At 41.4% G+C, this 20,554-nt stretch overlaps 2 protein-coding genes across 3 annotated transcripts in view; one reads left to right on the forward strand and one right to left on the reverse strand.

Moving 5' to 3' along the window:
• LOC119656968 (synaptic vesicle glycoprotein 2C-like) overlaps nt 1–18,179 on the reverse strand; it is a 239,876-nt gene extending 221,697 nt beyond the window's left edge. The window contains exon 1 of the mRNA XM_038063694.1: nt 17,820–18,179. Within this exon, the coding sequence (XP_037919622.1) occupies nt 17,820–17,871 (52 nt within the window). The 5' untranslated portion in view covers nt 17,872–18,179. The remainder of the gene's footprint in view (nt 1–17,819) is intronic.
• LOC119656966 overlaps nt 1–20,554 on the forward strand; it is a 244,069-nt gene that overhangs the window by 159,935 nt on the left and 63,580 nt on the right. The window lies entirely within an intron of this gene.

Here is a 20,554-nt window from a genome sequence, read left to right on the forward strand (position 1 = left end):
GCTTGACTGATGACTGACGTTTGAATGGTTTTCAAACCACAATCTTTATCATTTTCCTTAGCGTTTGTCACGTTCAAACGAGGGGTCGGCTCATTGTGACCGGTTGCGCTATTTTATTTTATTAAAGACCACGTCTGGATGTAGTCGTGAGGCCTTCAAATCACCATCTAGCGTATCAAACCTTCGTTGTTTTGGCCAGCCTTTTGGTCGTTTACCATCAACTTCGATGTTTAGACCAATCTTGGTGGGCGAATTACCTTTAGCTGGAAGTACATGACCATACCGTCGAACACGTTTTTCTTCACAATCGGTGCAACCCCATATCGATCGCGGATATCCTCATTTCGGATGTGATCAAAACTTGTCACGTCACTAGTCCAACGCAACATCTTCGTCTCCATTACCGCAAGACGCCGTTCGTTGTCTTTTATAGTCGGCCAACACTCAGAACCGTAGAGAGTGATAGGACGGACGACATTGCGGCAAATTTTAGATTTGACACGTTTGTTGTTACGTCGATCACATAGAACACTATTTGTGGGAAGCCGTTTCATGCAGGTTTCGCTAATCCGTGAAGCAACCTTATAATGCATTGGCTGATACCATTGACCCGAGCTATTTAAATCGCTCAGTTCTGGGCAGGACATTGCCGCTAACAGTGCTTTTGCCTGTTTCATGGGGATCGGTCGTCAAAAACTCAATTTTATTCATATTCAATCTGAAACCGTGTTGCATGAGGCGGTCGTTCCATTTTTGGACAAGTGAATTCAGATCATTTTTACCATGAGAAGTCAGGAAAACATCATCTACATAAAACATATCATTGCTTTCGACGGCGTCAAAGACGCCTTTCTCGCAACTTTTCCAGGATTTGTGCAATCATATAGATGGCGTATATTCTCAATGGAGGACATGACTGTAGTGACATATGTGTCTTCATGGTTTAGAAAGAGAGTATTTGAAACCGAAGAGGGAAAACAGGGTGAACAAGGCGGTGAAAATCAATATTTGGAGCGTCCATTAGTGCATCCATCCATTGGTTAGAAATATTGAGGTAGAGTATCTAATTTTTGTAAAGTTGTTGTCACTAATAATGATTGTGCAGGTCTCATTGTGGAAAAGTTTAATCCAGTGGACAAGTCCTTGTGTCACTAAATTTTGTCATAGTGCACACCACATAGGTTTGTAATGATCCAGTCACACACCAATATAATGTTGAACAGTGCTATTTCTTACGTGGTTTTAACATGATCATCAGCACAGTGAGTTTCGCAATACTATTGACATAATTCCTGACAAACTTAGCTTAGTTGAAGATCATTTCAAGGATAATGTAAAGCAGGATACGCTCGGAAACCTTCATAATATGGTATCTATCAACCTTGTCAACGAAGAACATAATGAATAACACCTGTTTACCTTAAATGTCGCGAACGACATTGTTTAAGCCTATTTCTGTCAGTAGGCGAATCATCGACAATTGTATGATATTATTAAAGGTTTCATTCAGTGGATCCAGGGTAGATATGCTAGCATTAGAAAAGTTGTTTCTGCTTTTGGCAAAACCATCAATTGTTTTTTTTTTAAAGATGGATGTTTAGCCCAAAAAGAGGGCCGACGGACTTAAAAAAGCGTGAGAAAATTTCTCTTCGATTCGTCCGCCTTGTTATCAGCTAGATATCGACTCAAAAGTCAACCCTTTGTAATGATAACTACGGGAAATAGGATGGTCAAATGATCATTCTGAGTGGCGGAAGACGACCTTGAGGAAAGAGCTATCCCAGAAACTTAAAAAGTTAGCGAAATTAACCTGAAGGTCCATCCGCAAAGACTGAAGCTCCATTAAAGTAGCTAGCCGACACGTTCTTGCACAGCTTTGTGCTAACCAGGCTTGGGAATGTGGAGGGGGTCCTTTGATGGAACTTCAGTTTTTGCGGTCGTACCTTCACGGTCAATTTCCCCAACTTTTTAGGTCTCTGAAATAGCTCCTCCCTCTAGGCCGTCTTTGCCCACTCAGGATGATCGTTTGATCATCCTATTTCTCGAAGTTATTAGAAATGGCGCCCAACGTGAGGTCCAACATTTCTTGGATTCAGGATTAATTTCTTATTTACAAGATTTCTTAATCAGTGGAGGATGGCCTATTCGTTTGGTAGTGTCGGATAGAAAATCAATTTATTCTCAACATTGTTCCCGGCTAGGCTCCACGTACATTTGCCTGCCGTCATATTTCTAATTTAGGTTTCACGCCTTTTTCTACGGAAGCAACCGTTCCTAAACCTCAATTTCCTTTCCTTTCATACCATATCCTAGAGCTAGACGTTTGTTGTGTTTGTCTTTGAGGCTTAACGTCTCGTAGGTGATTGCCTTCCAGAATTCTCTGGATCCACAGGCCTTTGCGGATATATGCTGAAAGGTAATGCCGTCTGAGCTTCTGAAGAGTGTGTTTCCCTACTTCTATGCGAAACCGCTATCTTTTCATTTCAGAATTTGAAAAACTAAATATTCTTTCTTCTTCGTAAGAATGAAGCGACGGGTGGGATGAATTCTCGCGATCCCTTTTACTTGTTTTTTTTTTTTTTTATTTAATACTCTTCGACGGGGAGCAACTCGATTGTTGTCTCTTCGTTAATAAGCACCGTGTGGGGAAGTTTTTCTGCACACATGTAGAACTCATATGCTGAGTTGGGATGGCATTTTGGCCATCCGAGAGTTTTGCGGGAATTGATTAAAGGAGTGACTATTTAGAGGGAGAGGAGTCCTCGAGTTTATTTATTTTTTTCTTCGTTGAATTGGTAGTAATTGGTTTGCTTTTTGATCACCCTATTTTTCGTAGTTTTGTAAAGACAACTACGAGAAATAAGATGATCAAACGATCATCATGAGTGGCCGAAGATGACTTAGAAGGAAGCGCTATACCATAAACCTAAAAAGTTGGCGACATTGACCGTGAAGGTACGCCCGCAAATACTGAAGCTCCATCAAAGTGCTCGGTTGACGCGTTCTTGCATGCCTCTGTGCCAGCCAGGTTCAGGACTGTGGACGGGTCCTTTGAGCGTTTTGATCCTTCACGTGTGATTAGCACAAAATGCACGTGTCTATACCGATGCTGGGTTCACGCCGGATCTAAAAATGAGAGAACAAACAAAGGAATTCGCGACGGCCTAACGAAATATGGTATGGATTGTTATTGAGGCGCAGCCTCTGAGGTTCCGTCCCATCCTTGACATCCTCAGGCGCCTATTTAGAGGATGTCTCTAATAAGGTTTTGCGGGGTCAGGGAGAAAGGGAAGAAGTTCTCAAATTAAAAAAAATAACTCGAATTCATGTTATCCTATATTATAAATTCAGTATGAACGAAAACAAATCGGGAGAAAAATAATTAGATTAGAAACTGAGGAAATTCACATCAGTGGCAGCAAAGCAAGCTCCTCTTTGACAAACGTTTTGCCGTTCGTTAATCACGTCTGCTTTCGCTTTTCATCCTGTCGCCTCATGTTCATGCACAAATTTCCCAAAACTTTTTTAACGTCGTTTTAAAACATATATTGGTAACTATAAAATAGAAAAGATCGCCTATCGTCACAACATTGAAAACTATCCTCCGCTAGGTTGTTGTTTAGGATCTGCGGGATCCTAAGTCCACATCCACGTGATGGTGGACCGGACTAAATGAGGAGCATCTTACTGCCACGTTTTTTAGTCCATGGATCCCTGTTTGGAGCGTAACACCCCAAGCATTAAAAATCGAAAAAATCAAAAATTGACTGACGGTTTTGTCCAGGGCAGAGGCAACTCATCAGACGCTGCCTCACCTCTGCCCTGGGAGCAACGTGACCGAAAGTGCCAACAGGTGGAAAGACGCTCCCTTTTATAATTTTTTTATTTTTGCGATGATAAAAGGGAGCGTCTTTCCACCTGTTGGCACTTTCGGTCACGCTGCTCCCAGGGCAGAGGTGAGGCAGCGTCTGATGAGTTGCCTCTGCCCTGGAAGAAACCGTCAGTCACTTTTTGATATCCTCCGCTAGCTCATAAGACGAATTCCCCTACTTTCCGACTACGACCCCATGACGTCCATCCCCTCGCTCGCCAACTTGCTTTCAGAATCCCAGCGTTTTCCATTTCTCCTCTTACCAAAAAAATCCACTGGGATCAGCCTGCACGAAGCTGAAATTTGAGAGACAAAGAAACATTAAACGTAAGTGATTGGACGAATTCGACAATAAACGGCCCCAGTAAAAACGACGAAACTTTTAAATCTCAGTATTCACTTCTTTTTTATCCAAAATTCATTCGAATTGAAACACGGATGTATCATGATATTTTCGAGGCACAACTTCAATTTACTAAAAAGAATATGTTTGAATGTTAAATCTTAGAAGACTTCTGGCATCCACCGCCTTGCTCGACACCGCCTTGCTCGACACCGCCTTGAGGATACAAATATCTTTAATTAAGCATTATTAGTCTCAATAACTATTGGCGACTTGATGACTCCGTGACGAACTCACGGTGAATGACAGGAAAACTAGACTAGTTACCTCCGCCAGGATGATGGAACAGTTATACACTACCCACCTTACCAGGAGTGGAAATCAAGTTGGTACAATAGTCAAGTCTTTTGGAGTACGTTTCAATCCGAATCTAATTTGGAAGCATGATACCTAGGAACAATATCAGAAATATTTGGTATGACTGCGATAGCTAAGTAGCAACACCGTATGAAGCTGCCACTGAAAATTTTTCGACTGGACGAAACATTTGTGATGGGGATGCGAGGATGTTGGAACTTGAAGAAGATGCTGACTGACTGACTAGCTAATGGTTTGACTCTACCATAATGATATCAGAGCCAGCATTGGTCATCCATTGTCAACTGCATTCTGAAGCGAGTGTTGAATTCCACTGTGCCGCGAAAATCTTTGTGGAAAAAACCAGGGAGCGCCATTTCACTATGCCTCAAGAAAGTGGGCATTAAAATCGTAGTATGGCTCTTAACGGAATATCGCTCCTTAAAATACCAGATGGGAAGAACTGGGTTAGCGGTCTCGGGTATATACCGCCAATATGCAGAATAGGAAGAAACGGGTCTCTATTCCATGTCCAGTTGCCCGCTGTCCTCAAACTTTAGACAGAGAGAGAGGCTTTCTTGCGCACAGAATATGTTCACCCTCTGCCCCTTGAAAATCTTTCCAGATATACGAAAGCCTGCGAATGTGGCAGACGGGAAGCCACTGAACACTAATTTTAGGCAACAGTACAATGCCCTTAATAAAAGCCTGGATGCTTGGAGGTTAAACACCCCCTGTTAAACTAACATAACATACCTCAATCAATTCGAGCGACCTCAGCAATTTGTGAGCGATTGTGGGCGGTAACAAATTTTTGAATTACGGACGTTTCATTGGCTTATACCCAAATTTTGAGTTTTTAATTGCAAACCAGGTTTCCACTGAAAATCATATAACACGCCAAAGCTGAAATTGGGGTTGTCTATTAAGTCTTCCCCTGCCGTTTGTTGGCTCTACATTAATAAAGATCCGTCTGCTGTCTTAAGTTACTGCCGATTTGTACCTACATACCGGCTTATTTTGAACTGTGTAAGATACTTTTCTTTAAAAAGTTTCCATGACTTCCATGCAGAACAACAAAAATTTGCGGCCACAGTCGCCTCAATGCTAATATTACAGCTTCCCTCGCTGTGCCACAAAACTACAAACATGGAAATTTCCCTATTACCTGTATCAATCTTTTAGGCAAAAAATGCATTTTATTGTACGTTAGCATGGCATGCGCATAGCACTATCCTACGAAATAGATAAAAAAAAAGTTAATGGTCAGGCCTGCTTCCAAATATATATAATTGTGTAATTATTAAATGCGATTTAACTTCCATTTTTGCTGGCCTGTTGGAGCTTTGTGTGTCTTTGCATATCTATTTAGTATTCTTAGTTCATCAAGTATTTTTAAATAAGTGAAGTTTTTAGCACTTAAGGACTTTTTATCATCGATTGTTATCAACATTCACAATTATTCAATTTTCATATTAACAGAACATTCTGCATGCGCACACATCGAAACTTGTGAAAATTATCACTAACTTTTTTGAACAGTCTTTTTATCACGAACTTTCTCGAAACAAAAGCGTCCTTAATAGAGAGAATATCCCCAACTACAAAATACTGAATTCATTCCGCCTTACCATAAACTATCATCGCAGTTCTTGGAGACATCCTTCCACTATCCTTAATGTGATATTTTATTATTTTTCAAGGACTGAAATTTCACTTCAAAGACCTGCTTGAATGAACTTAACGCTACAAATTTTCCATCAGCTCTAACAGCCAAAAACTCGCACCTCGTTTATTGTTTTCCATTCAATTATTTATTTATTGTTTACATCGTTTGTTGATTCAATTGAAACTATTTGGTGAGAAGAAATATGATGCGAACCAATTTAGAGTTTAATTTACTTCTGCATAAAACAACAATGCAACACTTAATAGAAGTGAATATTGATATAAACCTTAGAAGAGTTTTAGGGTTTTGTGTATTGCTGCGAATGTTAGTTAATATCTAACACTCAATCTTCTAAATGCTTTTTCCAGAACAAAAGGTTGATGGATATATGATGGTTCCTTTAAAATTTCGGAAGAAATTTATCTAGATTTCGGGCTTTAGCTCCAATTATTACCAACCAATTATTGTTCATTTTCTATACGATTTTCTTTCAATTCGTATGAAATCTAAGTATTTCCTTTCCCTTCCCAGAGGTATATATGGGGCTGCCATTGGCTCATAAATAGACCATAGCGGGTCAATCACGCATGTGCGCAGTCGTGATCGATCCCTCAAAATGTGAGGTTTCTCCATGATTCCTCAAGAAGGGATCACTTCTCGTTCATTGTTTTGCGCCATGCAGCTTTAGAGAGACCTATTTGTCGGTAATCCTAGGGAAGTAACTTTCATTGGAAGGAGTATCAAACGGTAGGGTTCCTTCTAAAGGTGTATGGACATCTTCGTTTGCCGTTTTCTGTACGCTCTACGGCGAAGGGTTCGTCATCGACCATAAAAGATATCAAATGACCCTGTGCCTTAGTAAACTTCAATTTGGACTTAAAAGGGCTCGCCAAACTAAAACCGGATTATCCAGGCGAACTGTCCATTCCGCAGTCCGTCGCGGACAGGTGATGTCAAATGTTTCCAAGACGATATCCGATGAAAAAGAACTTCTACTTTTTTTGGTATCCATTTTTCCGGTCCGTCGTGAACTCTGTAATTTTTTACAACGTGTCCGAAATCCGCCGTGGACAACACTGGTCCGCCACGGCAAACTGCTTACTGTTTGACTAGCATTATGCCATATTTCATTGTGCAGAGTTCGCGACTGACAGTCCGCCCTGTCTGCGCGGATAGTTCGCTTTCTGTTTGGTGAGCCCTAAAATCTATGCCAGAGTGAGAGTAGTGAAGAGTTTTCCCAAAATGTCCCTGTTATGCTGACTATTCTATATATATATATTCTTCGATGATGCTATAGAAAACTAGTGAAAAATAAATGAAACCGGAATCTTAGTTTTGGGCAAGGTCCATCAAAATGTGGAAGATTATGTGCCAAAATCTACCAAGAACTACCCACGAAGCTAAATTGAGAAAAAGGAAGCAGTATACCGTCTTGACCACACGTTATTTGTAGAGCTTCTTAGGATATTCTTCCCTTATTATTTCAGGTTCTAGTGCGGCTCCAATGTACCGGATTTAGCGCGTGTCAAGTTTTTTTGCACATGACAAGAGTGAGACAGAACGACTCAAAAGACTCTCCACTCCCACATTCTCCAGCCTGGCTAGTGCAGAGGAGTGCAGGCGCTTGACAAGGGGATATTTCATAGGAGCTGTACTTAGATGTTTAGTGAACTGCGCGTCCAATTTCCGCCAATTTCCTGTTAGATTTGGAATAGCTCTTCCCTTGTGATTATCCTTATCACGTCGAACCCTAGCACCCATTATGCATCGTTATACTAGCTGCTATACCCTACACTTTGGAATGCAATTCATCTTTTCTACCTGTGTGCTAGCAATGGTTCCACATGTAGTTCTTTCGGCACCATTCAACTTGGGCGGTTGAATAGAAGCTCTTCAGGTCCATTCATATGTTCCACCCGTTATTTTATTAGACAACAATGGATCTCTCTCCAAAAGATTTTATTAACCGAATGCAGTTGTTATCCATGAAAAAGTGAGAGCTACCATATTGTCCTTTGAACCTGGCACCTGGCATGGATGGCATCTATCCGGCAATGCTAAAGGAGGGTATGGAGCCGTGAGGAACTGGAAAGTGAAAGGGAGACTTCCAGGTTGTGCAGAGTCCTCAATAAGGAAGAGTCGACCAAGTTGGAATCTCTTTGAAAACCGGATGGTACTTGGACGAACTCCAGAGTTGAGTCTATACAGACTCTCCTGGAAACCACCCAGGAGAATAGGTATAAGAAGTAGGAAGAAGTGAATTGGTAGTTGTTGCAAACCCTTCAACGCGAAGGTGTTGCAAGGGGAATTGGAACACTGCTGGAGCGGTTGTTACCAATGAAAAGGCGAGAGCTGGTATACTATCATCTGAACACTTCGAGGCATCTGGCATGGATGGCATCTACCCAGCGATGCTGAAGGAGGGTTTAGAGCACTTAGAGCAACCTCTAAAAAATATTTTTCGAGGATGTCTTGCTCTGAGCTACGTGCCTTCCTCTTGGCAGAAGGGAAGGTAGTCTTCATACCGAAACCTGGAAAGATGACTATTCTTATCCAAAGAACTACAGACAGATCAGCTTGACTTCATTCTTGCTGAAAGGTTTGAAGAGACTGATGGAGCATCACATTCGTGGAAACGCACTTAGGTCGCAGCCACTTAATGAAAACCAACATGCTTACCAGCGTAGAAAGTCCTGTGAGTCTGATCTTCATTCTTTGGTCACAAAGATAGAGGATGCAACTTTGAATGGTTCGTGGACTTTGAAAGGGCTTTTGACTGTGCGCCTTTTCAAAAATTTTGTGATGCCGCCAGAGAGCATGGTGTTGACAATGCTTTAATTAAGTGAATCCGTGCTATGCTAACGCAGAGATTGCTGTGCGCTGAGGTGGGTGTCGATCGCTATCTGACTGCAGAAGCCACGAAGGGCTGCTCCCAAGGAGGTGTGGTTTCGCCACTTCTGTGGAGTATGCTGATCGACTCACTACTATGCGAACTGCAAAATTTGCCAATACACACTCAAGGTTATGCTGACGATTTGATTGACAGTTGGTGCCTCAGACATGGTCTTTCTTTTAATCCAAATAAAACCACAATGGTATTATTCACAAAAAGGAGAAAACTGGATGGGCTTTGCCTCCCTGAGATGAGGGGCACCACCCTTCAACTTTCCGAAGAAGTGAAATATCTGTCAGTCACTCTAGATAAAAAACTTCTTTGGAACAAACATGTAGAGGTAAAGATGAAACGAGTTCTCACTGCTTATGGGCTATGCAGAGGGACCTTTGCCTCGACATGGGGACTCAGGCCTCATGTGCTAATGTGGATATACGTTGCCATTATTAGGCCGATGTTCGTATATGCATTCGTAGTGTGGTGGGTTAAGGTGAGACAAAAAGGTTTTCACCGTAAACTAGGTATGTATGTGGGCATCACCGGTGCCATGAACACGACATCCGGCACAACTTTGAATGTACTACTCAATTTGCAGCCCCTGGATATATTTATTCAAAGCACTGCAATGAGAGCAGCTCATAGACTAATTCGATTAGATCTATGCGGAAACAACTGATGTGGGGGGCACAGAGCATTGAAAGAGTTACTGGTCGGACTGAATTCAGTTCTTACAATGCCTTCCGGTTCCCGTGTCCCCATACATCTGTTTGGTAGAAGATATGGAGTTGCAATCTGCAGTGATAGCCAAACTGCATTGAGGGCATTAAGTAGTCCTTTTATCACCTCAAAAATCGTTCAGGAATGCAAAAACCGTTCGAACTCTATCTCTAGATTCAATATGGTGAAACTACTCTGGGTACCTGGGCACTGTGGTGTAGAGGGAAATGAAATCTCGGACGCTTTAGCGAAAGAGGGGTCACTCTCCCCTATGCCGGAACCGGAACGAGCAATTGGAGTATCAGTAGCATTGGCTAAGTCTGCTTTCAACAACTGGGAACAAGCTTCCGACAATGACAGGTGGCAGAGCCTAAATGCTGCTCGACACACGAAACTTTTCCTGCCAGATCTGAACATGCGTACTGCAAAGTTTATCCTGTCGAAAAGCAGGAGGACTTGTAGGTGTATTGTGGGCATTCTGACAGGCTATAATTCACTAGCTGGTCATATGTTCAGAATAGGAATTACTCAAGATGATACGTGTCCCTCCAGTAATGAGGAAGCGGAATCCGCGGAGCATTTCCTATGTGAATGGCCCGCCTATGGACGCATCAGGGGTCAGATTTTTGGTGCCTATGTTCTCCAGGTGTGACGGGTAGCATCATATCCACTAATGGAAATCCTGCGATACCTTAACGAATCCGGAACATTCTGTTAGATGGCGAGTACAATGGGCCAACACGGCCTGAGTGCTCAGAAGGTACAGCTTCTCCCCCACCACGCACACACACACATTTCGGTCCGCTTCAGATCAGTTTTTTATCAGCCTGGTGTCAATCTCAATTTGCCACCAGTCAACTCCACACAACCTACAAGTTAGAGTGATGGATTTTATTTGAAAACTTGAATAATTTTCGTCAGCCTGCTTCGTCAGCTTCTGGGCTTAGGCCATCACTCAAAATGATCGTATAATGTTACTCCTTGGTTTCCGCTTACCTATCGGACCTAGCCGGTTCTAGAAACCATGGACTAGCATTGATGGAACCGAGATATGATCTTTTGATGAAACCGACAGATTGTTTTCTTTAATTAGGTTGGCAAACTTACCTCTTTTATCCGTATATTTTGATATGCTTTTGATATGTTTCCCTTTTCCTTGTGTTTTACAATCCTGGCGATAACTCCGATTACATAGAAACCGTTCCCCTCTCAACTTCCGTTGCTCCTTTGCCCTAATGGACTAATTGATGCCATCGCTCATCCTTCTACTTGCCTTCATTACCAAAGCATAATCATAAGATTGACTTTTTTACTTTAGTCTAAGAGGGCTCTTTAAATTACCGCTTTCGCACCATTCAACCTTGGCTCTTTAATAAAAGGAAGTGCTCTAGCTGTAGGTTAGTATTCTTCCCGAGTTATCCTGCCTTTCAACATTTTTCCGCTTCTTTCAGTTTCTCTTTAGCTTATCGAATTATGGATTTGCTAACATTTTCCTCACTCTAGTTCCTTCCTAAATATCTTCTTTCAACTACAAATCTTCGTCTCGTCAGAAGCTTAGTAATATTAGCAAAATTTCCTTCCTTTCTTTGACTGTTACAATGGCTGCTGCCATTTTTTAATGATCTGTCAATTTCCGCGATGCTGAGGAGTGGCGTTGCCTATTGTAAATGATCGCTTGATTTGTCATCATTCGAGAGGCTCCTAAGTCCGCATCCACTTGCTGCCGGACCGGACCAAATGGAAAGCAACTTGCTCCCACTCTCTTTCTGGGTTTAATATCCAAAGTTCAAAAATTGAAAGAGTGACGAAGATGGCTACGGTTTCGTACCAGGGCAGAGGCAACTCATCAGACGCTGCCTCACCTCTGCCCCGCGAGCAGCGTGATCGAAGCAGCTCGCAGATGTTATACGCTCTCTTCTATAATTCGCAAAACATGCGGACTTATTCAATCCTCAAACAAAAATTGTCTACCTTTGACCGTGCTTTGGTCCGATCTGCGGAAGAATTTACGTTGAATATAATTCGCACCCTTGTCGTGTTACTTATCTAAAAGTGGGGGTTATAGTGGGTCAGATATTAGATATTGACACTGTTCCGCTTGAGATGTTTATAAGAAGTGTTTATAGGTAATTTTTCAACTAGTTGCACAAACCATCAAAGATAAAACTTATACATATGTGTAAACCCATAAACATCGTCGATTCGCGCGAAAATGAGTAACAACTGAATAGGGTCAATGTCGTAATAAGGTTCGCTAATATAGAATCGTCTGCGATGTTGGTACAGATAATTAAATCGTTTTATAGGTAATCAATTTTCATGGTTAAAGTTTAACAAAAGATATAAAGTAAAGCGAGTTTCTATTCACGGGCATAAAAAGATTCTGAGTTATTATATGAGTACAGACTATCTGCCACTTGTCGTGAACAGTAGGCACGAAATTAACAGATATTAGCCAATTACGTGTACGGAAAAGGGTATTCTGTCAAAGACACTTAATATGATCAAGGAAGTTAGCGCAGAATGTAAAATATTTAAGTTGTCTCATTGTAAGATCATAGCTTTTGTGGCTTACTGAAAATAGTTTTCGGTCGTTTCGGTCGAATACCATTTGAGTGTTGCTAGACTCAACATAAGTGACAACCTATCTAGTCTACCACACTTTCTGAGGCAGTTTATTAATTCTTCAATAACCTGTTTGTGTGTGTGTCAACTTGAATGCTTTGACCGTTTTATCATTCAACGTCGTTAGGACTGAGAAACGCCAAATAAGAAACGGATTCGATAATTTTTTTTCCAGTAGGTGTCTGTCCTAGCCATATGCATTCATCATAAACGGCGCAACAACCGGCGTCCGATCTAGGCCAGCCTTAGTAAGGTACTCCACTCGAGGTCCACTGATTTGATATCCCTAAAAGTTGTCTGGCATCCTGACCTACGCCATCGTTCCATCTCAAGTAGGGTCTGCCTTGTATTCTTTTTCAACCATAGAGATTGCCCTTATAGACTTTCCGGGCTGGATCATCCTCATGCATACGGATTAAGTGACCTGTCCACCGCAACCTGTTGAGCCGGATTTTATCCACAACCAGGCAGTCGTGGTATCGTTTATAGATTTTGTCGTTAGTCTATGGAATCGTCTATCCTTATGTAGGGGGCCAAACATTCTTCGGAGGATTCTTCCCTCGAACGCGAACGCGCGAACAAAGAGTTTGCAATTTTTTTCGCTAAGAACACAGGTTTTCGAGGAATACATAAGGACCGGCAAGATCATTGTACAGCAAAAGCTTTGACCGTATGGTGGGACGTTTTGAGCCGAACAGTTTTTGTAAGCTGAAATAGGCTCTGTTGGCAGCCAACAACCGTGCACGGATTTCATCGTCATAGCTGTTATTGGTTGTGATTTTCGACCCTAGCTAGGAGAAATTTTTCAACGGTCTCAAAGTTGTAGTCTCCTATCTTTATTGTTTTTGTTTGAACAGTGGGATTCGATGTTGTTCGTTCTTTGGTTTTTCGTGCTGACGTTACCACCAAGTGCTTCGTCTTGCATTCCTTAATGTGCAGCCCAAGATCTGGCGCTGTACAATGTACATCTCGGGTTGTTTTTCCCATCATGTCCATATCTTCAGTGTCAGTAGTTGGGTGGACTTGAAGAGGATGGTGCCTCTTGCATTGACATCTGCATCGTGGATCACTTTTTCCAGGGCCAGGCTAAAGAGGACGCATGATCCCCTTGTCTTAGACCGTTGTTGATGTTGAATGGTCTCGAGAGTGATTCTGCTGCTTTTATCTGGCCTTACCGATTGGATAAGGTCAGTGTAGTTAGTCTTATCAATTTCGTCGGGATACCGAATTCTTTCATGGCCGCCTATAGTTTCACCCCGGCTATGTTGTCATGTTCGGCTTTAAAGTCGATGAAAAGATGGTGCAACTGATGTCCATATTCCAACAGTCTTTCCATCGCTTGTAACAGAGAGAAAATTTGATCTGGAGTGAAGCCTCTTTGGTATAGACTAATGATATTCTGGGTGTGTGGGGCTATCTGGCCTACCGAGAGGCATTGATTCGCTGTCCCAAACCTTGAGTGTCAGTTGATGAACCATTTGGTGTACTTGGTTGCCGCCATATTTAATCAATTCGGCTGTAATTCCATCGGCTCCTGGCGACTTATGGTCATTTGCATTGCCATGGTCAATCATTTTTGGCACGGAACGGGAGAAAATCGAAGAAAGAAAAATTTTCTGAAGAGAGAGTGCACATTAGGATCCTTTGTGGGTTCCTGATTATGCATAATATTATAAGTAGCCATATAAAAAATTGGACTTGATTATTTTTTGTAGGCAGGTGATGTTAATTAAAATGTTACAACTGTAGAACCCCCTTAAGTCCATTCCAAGAAATTTGTGAATGAACAATTTGGTGTAGATCTTTACTTGTTTTTGTTAGAGGATTTAGGGAGCCCTAAGTCCGCGGCCAGTTGATGTCGAACCGGACCAATGAGGAAGCAACTTTCTTCCGCATTTGTCGTCCACGGATACCTGCTTTTTGGTTAAATACCCAAAAATTAAAAAAAAGATCGTTTCGCCTCTACGTTGGATGAAACCGTCAGCCACTTTTTTTATTTTATTTTTTTTATTTTTGAGTATTTAGCTCAAAGAAGGGGGATTCGTTGACCATTTTAAGTCCGGATGCGGACTTAGGGCGCCCTCAATGCTCAAACAAAGAAAAAAAAATCGCAAGGGCAGGATTATCTCAAAAGCAGAAAGTTCCGGAAATTGGCACATGTCCGTCAACTTTTAAGGGCAGCTCCACTGATGCGCTTTCAGGCCTGTCGGGTAATGCATCAGCCCCCCTCAAATACGTTGGAATCTTACCAGGATAGATCTTTCGGCTTCCAATTTCCCAATCTGTAAGTACCTAATAAATGGCACTCAATATGAAGTCGAACATTTCTTGCGTTTCAAAATAATGAACCTGTGTTATTGTTATTCTGTTCAGTGGAAGTCGCACTGCGCCCTTAAAGAACTGTTTTGCTCTTTTACTGGTTAAAGTGTACCTATTAACTATAGTATCTTAAGCCGGAATTGTCCGTAGATATCCCTAACTTCCCTAGGATGTAGTTTAGTCGGCAGAGACCAGTGAGATTTCCCATTATGGTTTCTAGATTCTTTTTGGTGAGGTTTAAACAGCCCTTTGTACGCTTGGGTTCGTATCCCCCAGTAAGCAACCTGGACTGCTCATTAGAGACACTGACACAATTCATCAAGAACATAAAAGAACACTGTGTACAAGCTCTTATGCCCAGATTGCAACATGGGTTACATAGGGCGAACCAAAGATTGGCCTCCACCCGGATAATGGAACATATAAAAAGGATTGAATTGGCAGAGAAGGCAAGCAATCAATATATAAGCTCAATAGCAGCCAGATGGAACAACAGCGATACCACCCAACGAGGGTGATCATCATGAAGGAAATAAACAACGTTGTTGTTGAAAATTTTAGTTCTCTGGTCCAGCCCACGAAGATCTTACGTAGGGACGAGAATTGGCTTTTGGGCACCGGGTCCAATAAATAATAAACAATGTTCAGAAGTTGGGCTCTCATAGGAAATTGTTAACCCCGTGGCGCCACATCACTCCGCCCCCAGATAAAACCTAGGGGTTTCAGCGACTGAGCTCAGAACTGCGTTCTCCATCATACGGTGAAGCGAACGCGACGTTGATTTGGGGCGCAAACGGGCTTCAGCTTGGATAAGGAGACAGCCTTTTTATGTCCCCCGATCTCGAGCTGGAAGAAATGCTCTCCCCCCTCGAGAACACGATACGGGCTTTCGTATGGAGGCTGCAGTGGCTTCCGGATAGCATCCGTTCTGACCCGGACGTGTGCGCACGTATCCAGCTTCTTGTGCGTGCAGGGAGGTGCGGACGAGTGTCGTGTGGGAGATGTGACTTTAATGTGGCGAAGGTTGTCTTTCAGCAGGGGCAGCAATCCCGAATCTATGAGACCTGATCTCTTGTCGAAGGCCGGATTACTTGGGAACCTTGGGTTCTCTCCGTATACCAGCTCCCCGGGGTTGGCAGCAAATTTCTCTCAGCGGGCTGTTCGTAGACCGAGTAGGACGAGAGGCAAGATTTGAGTCCATTATCGGGGGTCATAATGGCGGATTTCAGCGTTCGGTGCCAACGCTCTAGCATCCCATTGGATTGCGAGTGGTATGCAGTAGTTCGCTGGCGTTTGGATCCCAGAAGTTTGCCTAACTCCGAGAAAAGGGTGGACTCAAATTCCCTGTTCAGTGATGACCACTGCAGGGGCGCCAAAGCGAGGGATCTACTCTCGACAGAGGGTTTTGGCGCAAGATTACGCCGTAATCCCCTTCAGATGTATTGCCTCAGGCCGCCGCGTAAACCTGTCGATGATAGTGAGGCAATATTCGCAACCGTCCGAGTCTCGCAAAGGGCCTACGATATCGAGGTGTATTGTGTGGAACCGCTTGGTTGTGCGGGGAAATGAGCCCACTTCTTTTCTTATATGTCTGGTGACTTTACACTTCTGGTATGCGATGCACTCTCTGGCGCAGGAATTCTTATTCACGGAGGGCCAGAAGTATTTCTCGGTGACTAACCGATTTTTTGTCCTGATGCCTGGATGCGCTACGTCGTGAACCGCGTGGCACACTTCCTTGTGAAAGGTGGCCGGGGTCCCTTTTCCGAGTATTTTCAGCAGAGGGAGGGGTTTGAGCCTAAGATAGGCAACTCACGAAATTTGCCAAGGTTCACGTCCTCTTGCCTATACCCGTGGGTGTTAATTCGGGAGGAACTTGCTGCCGCGAGTTTCAATGTTTGAGGAAATAGTCGATGGTGCCGGGGTACGTAAAGAACCGAAACCTCCGCACCAGTATCTACGAGATAACGGCGCCTGCTGAGAGGGTCATAAAGCCTTCAAGCTCATCCCCAACTGGAATGAACACTTTTCCATCTTAGCTATGATCTTGGAAAATAGTTAGGCTTGAAGAATATTACGATTGTTGTATAAATTTACGAAAGAAGGACCTTAAATTTCAAGGATCTGATCGCTAAGGTGAAAGCATGGGTGAATACCGTTAGACCTAGATGCAGATCTGCATATTCGTTCACCATCTGAAATTTGTAGATGAGATGGACAGGGAACATCAGAGATTTCAGTGAGAGAGGGGGATGTAAACGGCCAAGTGTGACTAAGATTAGGAAGGGGCGATTCTATGTCCAATCGAATAAGGAAGGGGGAAAAGATCTCTAGATCCATTCACGATCCTTGGTAAATGAGAGAGGAGGAACTTCATATGCTTATAGGTCAGCATCTATCGAAGATTTGCAATTTTGGAAAATAAATTTTTCCTTTCGTGTGTCACTCATTAAAACCTTAATTAAATTTCGAAGTTTCAATATTTAAATCAAACGTCTCTTAGATAGTATTTCATATTGAGGTAACGACAAAACTAAGACATTTTTAAATAAATTATTAAAGGTTATTTTTAAATACTGCGAATTGTCAAATTGATTTTATAAGGGGTTTCCCAGTATTTCCCTGTATTTCAATTAGAACTTTCTTAAGGGCTGTTTTATTTTTTTTCACAATCCATTCAGGCACATACCTCTTCATTAAATGACAATTTTTTTTTTATTTTATTTATATTTATTTAAAATATGAAATTCTTCAATTTACTAAAATCTTGATAGTTTTCGATCCTAATGAACCATAAAACTGTTAACATCACAAACCTTTCAGATATATTATTTTGGTAAACTCAATTTTCAAATTAAAAGTCTAAAAGCCTTTCTATTGAACCCGAGTCTGATCCTATTCCGATCTAATTTGCGACTGTACAAAAATCTATTTTAATTTAGATATTACTTAACACCCAAAAGGAAGATTATTCACTGCCTTCACTTTTATTCTACATATATCCCGTACCCTCGCAAGGACTTACCTAAGTCAAATTGGCGTCCATTCCGGATAGGGCGTGTGATAATATCCGTCATCTTTCACTATTTCCGTTTTAACTATTACTCAAGCAACGCACAGCACTCTATGGAACTTCCAAAAGTTTTTCTTTTATCTAAAATCCTAATATCACAATCTTATCACAAACGGAAGAAAGGCAAGGATCGGGCGCGAATTCACTCAAAATTATGTTTCGCGGAAATTATTGGAAAATGTGCTACACTATTTTCGTTAATTTTTATAATTAGTTTCGAAGTGGAGACTTGCAGTGCTTGCGACTAACCGATCGATCACGCTTGCAAAGTTCTTGCGCGAATGCAAAGCTTCGATGCAAAGAACTATGCGCAATCGAGAAAATCAATTTTATATATCCGCACTTACTGCATACAAGTAGGTGTAAGATGCTAGAGCCTTGAGGAGATAGTGCAAGTGCTTTTCGAAGAAAAAAATCCCAGAATTTCCCCGTTTAGATATGAGTAGATAGATGAGTGCGCAAGTTTTTCAATTGATAAGTGAGATAATATAATAGAATGCAGATGTAGATTGGAGATTGTAACAAAAAGTTTGCAAGCAACATTTAGATGCACATTTAAATTTTTTTGTGCTGGCACTCAAATGCTGTTATTATATATTAATGCACCCTTCTCTGAATGAAATTATAATTCATAGAAAGGGTTACTGGATTTCGCAAATTATCCCAAAAGTTCACTATAAATTCAAGATAAAGGAGTAGAGAGTAGAGATTGATTAAATGGCACCGGTTGAATCTCAAAATCAACTATGATGTTGCTAAAAGCTTGCAATATTGCACTATCAACTGAGCAGCAGTTTCTCGGGAAATGCAAGAAAAATATTAACAAGAAAGACACCATGCGGATGTCTAGCAGTGAAAGTACGTCATATTTATTTACTAGGTTCAGAAACACCTATTGACGGTAAACCACAAAATAGACATTAAAACATATTTTTTTTCTTGATAACAATAAGTTTGAAATTAAAGTTGTTTTAGGAGCTCTTATAAAATAATACAATAAAGGATAGATTAATTTTTTAGGAGATTTTTTAGATTTGCAGTCCTACCTTTGGCTCTTCCTAGCTATGATAAGCTACCTGGCGAAGGCTTATTCTAATTTCTCTCGATGTCAGCAATAACATTGTCAGCCGTATTGCTTGATTTTATCTTTTGTTCATCATCCGAATCTAAACCCACCTAACCAGAGTTGGGAAGTTAAAAATCAAGAAAAACTTGGGAAACCATGTGCGCTTCAGGTTTGGAAAGGTTTCTATTTGTTTCAGGACTTTGAATAGCTAATTTGGAGGAGAAAGGCAACTTTGGCCTACCATTGCTTTGTCAATAATAATAGGATTATTAGTGAAAATAAGATCTGTTCCTTGTTGTATCATATCCTCTGTTAGGAACCCGCTTGATAATTAACTAAAAAAGTGAAAATAAAATTCTTGGCTGGTATCCCACCTTAGAATTAGTCATGACGAATAGTGCTTAACCTTGGTGATCGGATCAGTAAGTTTTGCTATTGGGATCACGATCGCATTCATTCTTCAACTCGGGCAATTAGATTGTTTCAGTAACGATATGTAATGAATAAATACTTTTCGATGCTTTTAGTTTTCGTTTAAATAAAAGAATAACCCTTTTGCCCCCTTCCCCCCTTGCATATTTATTTTGTATTGGTATTTATTTCCTGAGCTACTTATTTTAGGTGACTGAATTATTGATAAGGTAATGTGTGTTTGAATAGAAAATTGTTGTCAAGTATACAAGCACACTATCCAATTATTTATTCATTAAACAGTTATTAAACTATACTGTCATATGTGCACATTTCCTACCAATTTTACATTTTTTCCTCACTGAATGTCTTTCTTCGATAATGTGAATTGCTAACACCAATCTAACCGTATTTCATTATTATCTTTACTTGAAAAAGTACCAGGATTTTATAGACAGGGATTGACATCATTGTCTGGGAAATTCACAGTTGGATAGGTCTGGAGAATGAGACTGGTTCTACCTCACGGTAGGCGAATTTTGACCACGGTCTGTCCTGCCCTCTATCCGACATCGAACGTTGAGTTAACACCGAAAGGCACTAATTAAAACTTTCCGGAATACTTTCTTTTTTTTTTCTTTTCGTCTTTCCCATTGGTTCACTGATGTATTGATTCGTTCGTTCGTTGGAGGGGCTCTCTTCATTGGTATCTAAGAAGATTGTTAAAGAGTAGAAAATAGACGAATGTATATTGGTATGAATTCGCCCTATTATAACGTTCATGGCGACGCCACTCATGAAAGGTAGGTAATTGACAGGAGTCCAGCACTTTTGTTCTTACTCTTTGTTATTTTATTAGTCCGCAACAGATTCCGTCTGTCATGTAACCTTAGAAAGCGACGACATGCTTCAGAGTTGTTAGTAGTTGAAACTACGAAATTTGTTAACTAAACCTGCAATTAGGATATTGACGAATTCCTTCCTTTAATCTTCTTTTCTTCTTTTTCTTCAGCCTTTGTCCCGTTCACAGGGGGTCGGCTCGTCGTGATCGGTTTCGCCATTTGGCTCTACCGAATGCCTGATCTGGGTGCAATCTCGAGGCTTTTAAATCCCCATCCAACGTATCAAGGCACCGTGCCTTTTGATCGTTTACCATCGACTTCAATGTTCCGACCAATCTTGGTAAGTGAATTCTCGTTAGCACGAATTG

This window comes from Hermetia illucens, chromosome 5, assembly GCF_905115235.1.
Source record: "Hermetia illucens chromosome 5, iHerIll2.2.curated.20191125, whole genome shotgun sequence".
In the NCBI taxonomy this organism is placed as follows: domain Eukaryota; kingdom Metazoa; phylum Arthropoda; class Insecta; order Diptera; family Stratiomyidae; genus Hermetia; species Hermetia illucens.